At 40.7% G+C, this 5,489-nt stretch overlaps 1 protein-coding gene across 1 annotated transcript in view; it reads right to left on the bottom strand.

Annotated features, from left to right (window-relative positions):
• Nucleotides 1–2,133: 2,133 nt before the first annotated feature.
• Nucleotides 2,134–5,489, bottom strand: part of hhex (hematopoietically expressed homeobox) — an 8,908-nt gene continuing 5,552 nt past the window's right edge. The window contains exons 3-4 of the mRNA XM_084338472.1: nucleotides 5,451–5,489; nucleotides 2,134–2,755 (exon numbers count right to left, since the gene is read on the bottom strand). The exon at nucleotides 5,451–5,489 is cut by the window's right edge and continues 12 nt beyond it. Of these exons, the coding sequence (XP_084194598.1) occupies nucleotides 2,432–2,755; nucleotides 5,451–5,489 (363 nt within the window). The 3' untranslated portion in view covers nucleotides 2,134–2,431. The remainder of the gene's footprint in view (nucleotides 2,756–5,450) is intronic.

A 5,489-nucleotide genomic window follows, 5' to 3' on the forward strand; every position in this document is an offset into this window, starting at 1 on the left:
GCATAGGGGTGTGGCCTAAGGGAGAGAGTTCCATACTGCATAGGGGTGTGGCCTAAGGGAGAGAGTTCCATACTGCATAGGGGTGTGGCCTATAAGGGAGAGAGTGGGGCGACAGTGGCTCAGGAGGTAGAGCGGTCGTCTGGTAGTCGGAAGGTTACCGGTTGGTTTCCCGCTCCTCCCGGGCAGCGTGTCGATTGTCGAAGTGTCCTTGAGCAAGACATTTACCCCCTAATTGCTCCCGATGAGCAGGTTGGCACCTTGCATGGTTATTGCCTCCGCCGTCAGTGTGTGAATGTGTGAGTGAATGGATGAATGTGAGGAACAAATTGTAAAGCGCTTTGGATAAAAGCGCTATATAAATGCACCATTTATCATATTCAAGTTCAAGTTTCAAGTTTCTTTATTAGTTGTCATACAGAAGTACAGAATACTTTTATACAAAATGCTTCTTTCTATTACGCTCCAGAGACTGTGCTAGACAAAAATAGACAAGTATAAAATAAAATAAGTATAGCAAGTAAAAATAGAAGTCACGTACGTGGACACAAGTGTTCAGTATGTACATATGTACAATGTTCAATGCAGAGTAGAAGTAACTGAGTTACCATACAATATACTAATATACAATATACTATATAGTGCAAAGCAGAAATGGGATGAGGTACAATTTACAGTAAGGTGTAATGAGGTATGGGTTGTAGTGCAAATCCTTTACCAATAAATATAAAGTGTGTTTAGTGTTATAAAGTGTGGAGAGTGGGTGCTGCAGTGTGTTGTTTGTTTAAAGTGAGTGTGTGCGTGTGGATGTGTGTGCTGTGTGCATTTGATGGTTGTTACATATTGTTATTGTTCGTTGAGCATCCTGATGGCCTGGGGATAGAAGCTTCTTCTGAGTCTTTCTGTGCTTGCCATGAGACTCCGGTATCGCTTGCCTGACCGCAGCAGTTCAAAGAGGCAGTTGTTTGGGTAGCTGGAGTCTTTGATAATTCTCTTAGCCTTACCCATGCACCGCTTGTTGTAAATGTTCTGGGGAGTGGGAAGCCCCCCTCCAATTGTGCGTTCGGCTGAACGTGCCACTCTCTGTAGTCTGCTACGGTCTTGTGCGGTGCTATTCCCAAACCAGGAGGTGATATTGCCAGTCAGGATGCTCTCTATTGTGCATGAGTAGAAGTTCTTATTGCATAGGGGTGTGGCCCTAAGGGAGAGAGTGTTCCATAGAGGTGTGCAGGACTAAGGTTCCTGTAGTATATCACTGTAAAAACTGATCGTCCTCTTGTCACTTTCAAACTATCAGCAAATTGTATTCAACTAAAACTGTGTAAAATGCAATTCATAAATGGTTTAAATTGATTGAATCCAGCTCAATTCGATTTCAAACGTCATTAATAATAAATATTAATGACAGCTATACCTATACTGTATGAGGGGTTCTCGACACACACACACACACACACACACACACACACACACACACACACACACACACGCACACACACGATCCTTCCTTTATAGTTAGATTCATTTTATTCATCTATAACTATTGTAAAAAGAAAGAACATAATTTGAATTACAACCTTTACTATTCAATGTAGCTTACTTTTTTTTTATTTTAAAGTTGAATTTGTATTTGACATTATGACTAATAAAATATCATATTACTAATACATCACTCACCGAATTCTCCCATAAACTCAGATGCAACTCAAATAAACGAATCTTTAGTTATCACAAAATATATTTTATTGGAAATCACCCAACACAACATAATTCGAATTACATCGAATAATTAAGGACACAATATGTATTTCCAGTGGCATAACAACAAGGCTTGAACAGAATAGACCCCACGAGAGTCCACCATCCAAAACGACAGAAAACGAATCATAGCCTAATAATAAGGCATACTATAGTATACACGACATACTCATTACAGTGTATAGAACCAAACACTAAATACAGTATAGACTGAAGGACACGATTTTCAAGTGACAATTAAGACAATAATCCTCAACGAGGATTTCAGTTGAGAGTAAGACCCGCGAGAGAATGTTTGCCCGTTCACGTCAAGGCACTTTGGAAATTAGTCTGCATTCAAGGATAAAAAAAAAAAAAAAAAAAGCCTATTCGATCCCATTATATTCAATATTTGGGAATTAGAGGGAAATGTCGAGTCATTAGTTGCTTTATTAATTTCAAGGGCACTTCAGGAATTAGCGGAACTGTCTTAAAAAAGTGTTCTCTGTTTGTTTCTCTTGTTATTATGAGGGGTATACCAGAAACAGGCCTGACACCATAGGAACGGATAAGGACTAAAGGCCATACGATGAGTGAATATGTTTTTTTTTTTTTATCTGGTTATTCAGCTTCCGTTGGTGAGCATGGTCGTTAACTAATCTTATAATATTAATATTACTAATATTTGAGGATTCAATCAGAATTCCACGCCGTCGTCCGCCTCGATGTCAAGCTCCTGGTCGGTGTCGTCTGAAATGTCTGATTCCATGTCTCTGTTGGACAGCGGGGATCCGGAGTCACGCGAGCGGCTGTGTGACGTCAGCGGGGATCCGGAGTCCCGGGAGCGGCTGTGTGACGTCAGCGGGGATCCGGAGTCCCGGGAGCGGCTGTGTGACGTCAGCGGGGACCCGGAGTCCCGGGAGCGGCTGTGTGACGTCAGCGGGTCTGAAGACGGCTCGGTGCAGAGCTGCTCCACTTTATTCTCCTCCAGGTCTCTCTTTCCGCCCGCCTGGGGGTTCTCCTGCAGGGAACCAAACACACATGTTTTTTTATGAATTAAATACAGTGTTTAGAAGACATAGGGATTATTGTATAAATCAGGTTTTTGGGGAAAGAAAAGGTACATTATTGAGTTACGGTTGATCAGATTATGGAATTCGTTAATTGGATAACTCAAAACAAGGAGATAATGGCGTGATTTTACACGTGTTGAAATCATGGTTGATAGCGTTGATCTACGAATTCCAATCTGGCTTCAGAACATCCCACTCCACTGACACATGCCTTCTCTATTTGAACGACCACATCAAACAAGAGGTGGACGCGGGCAAATACTGCGGCATGGTCATGCTGGACCTACAAAAGGCCTTCGACACTATCAATCACTCCATTCTGATTGACAAGCTAAGAGCAATTGGTTTTGATAGTCTATCAGTGAGCTGGATGCAATCCATACCTGGAGGGGAGAGAACAGATGGTGGAGGTAAACGGTATACCCCCCCCCCCCCCTCCCAGTGAGCTGTGGTGTTCCACAAGGAAGCATACTAGGACTGCTACTGTTCCTAATTTATGCAAATGACATGTCGTCAGCTTGTGACTGCAACTTGTTCCTGTTTGCGGACGACTCAGCCCTGCTGGTCTCTGACAAGAACAAGTAACAGGTTGAAAAAAACCCTCAGCTCAGAACTCGGCAGAATCTGCGCATGGCTCGCTGATAACAAACTATCATTACACCTTAACAGTCCATTCTCTTCGGATCAAATAACAGACTCAGCAAGACCGATGGCTTCTCAGTACAGTGGGTCACAATATTGTCACAAGGAAAGATGAAATTACATTACCTATAGGTTCCATCCTATAGGCAAATCTTTCCTGTGACAAAATGGCATCCAAGGTAATAAAAAAAGTCAACCAACGAACTAGATTCTTGTACCGGATCTCCTCACTGGTAAACAAGAATACCCTGAAGACTCTGGCAGGAGCACTCATTCAAGGGTACTACGACTATGCTTGCACCTGATTGTACCAAATAATCTCAAAGGCGCTAAAAACAAGATTACAAACATCACAAAACAAACTGGTCAGACTACTACTTGACCTTACTCCTAGAACCTCACCCCTGCCCACTTTGACTATAGGATGGCTTAGAGTAGAAGAGTACAGCAACTTGCAATGGGCCTGGTCTACAAGATACACTATACGACTAAGGTACCCATGTACATGTCAAAATACTTCCCAAAGGTCAGTGAATACCACGACCACAACACCAGAGGAAGCTCAACAAATCATGTTAAACCCAGATTCGGCTCAAACAAGGGACTAAACACGTTTAGCAATTATGCCACAACAATGTGGAACGCCCTACCCAAAGCTTTAAAGGAATGTGAATCCCCACATTCAAAACCGCTCTTAAAGAGCACCTACTGCTGCAATTCGAAACACCGTAAATGTCCAAACCCCCCCACCCCCACCTAATAGACAGTCCTCTCCCCACCGGATATATTCTCTCCCCACCGTATATATATTTCTCTTCCACCCACCCACCCCCTCCTAATGTACAGTCTCCTCCCCACCGTATGTATATATTATCGTGTGTATATTTCTCTCCCACCCACCCACCCCCTCCTAATGTACAGTCTCATCCCCATCATATATACTCTGTCAGGATCTATCAGTACTGTATATTTGCATATCATATATGTCACAAATGTAACAGTACAATATACCTGTATGTCATGTATGTCCCTATGCCATAAATGTCATGATGTGTTGTGTATGTCATGGCACTATGAATTGAAAATGGGGGAATCTGATGTAAACAAGACGAAAGTCTTTCTGCATCCCCTTAACAATTGTGTGTATTGAGCTGTACTGTATTTGTACCCATTCTGCAATCTGTTAAATAAAATGTTCATTCATTCATTCATTCATTCATTCATTCATTCATTCATTCATTCATTCATTCATTCATTCATTCATTCATTCATTCAACGATCGTGAATGATGGGAATAACACGCATTATTTCAAAGAGTTTGGAGAGTATAGCCTGCAGCTTAATGCTAGATTTAATAACTGATCTATATGTTACTGCATGACTTTAGTGGGCCGTCCCGATGGATCAGGTTACTGGTTTGGTTTATCAAACGACATGTTTTAAGTAATATTGTGACGTATAGCTAAGGAATATTGTTAATTTAGGCCTAAACGAACGAACACACAATTACGCAAAACTTTTAATAAACACTCCTTCAGATAAACATAATTGTGTTTTATTATGTTGGGTAATAATCGCTTATCAATATAAAAAAAAAATAGCTAAAGCTGTATAATAATATAGTATAAATTAATATGAATGAATAGTAAGACGTTTATTTTCTGGTCTTTATCGTTCACTCATATACAAATAATGAAATAGACAGACCTAGAAATAATATATTGTTCTTCATCAAGTTGTCTGATTAACTAAAGGTAAGAAAAAGTGCTTATAGGCTGAAATTGATTGTGTAAATGAAAAAGCGAATCTGGTCCTAATGGAAAGGGCAGGATAAATATATATGGCTATTACGCACGGCTTGTCCACAATTATGCACAGCATAAATATAATATAAATAAATAAACGAGATATAAAATATGATCATTATGGACAATAAATTAGCAACGATACACATGCCATTGATTTGATTTGATTTGTTTTCCAGTCGGAGGACATGCTGACCTGTTTCAATCTCCTCCACTTGGCTCGTCGGTTCTGGAA

The sequence above is a fragment of the Notolepis coatsorum genome (assembly GCF_963971535.1).
Source record: "Notolepis coatsorum genome assembly, contig: SUPER_15_unloc_7, whole genome shotgun sequence".
Classification (NCBI taxonomy): domain Eukaryota; kingdom Metazoa; phylum Chordata; class Actinopteri; order Aulopiformes; family Paralepididae; genus Notolepis; species Notolepis coatsorum.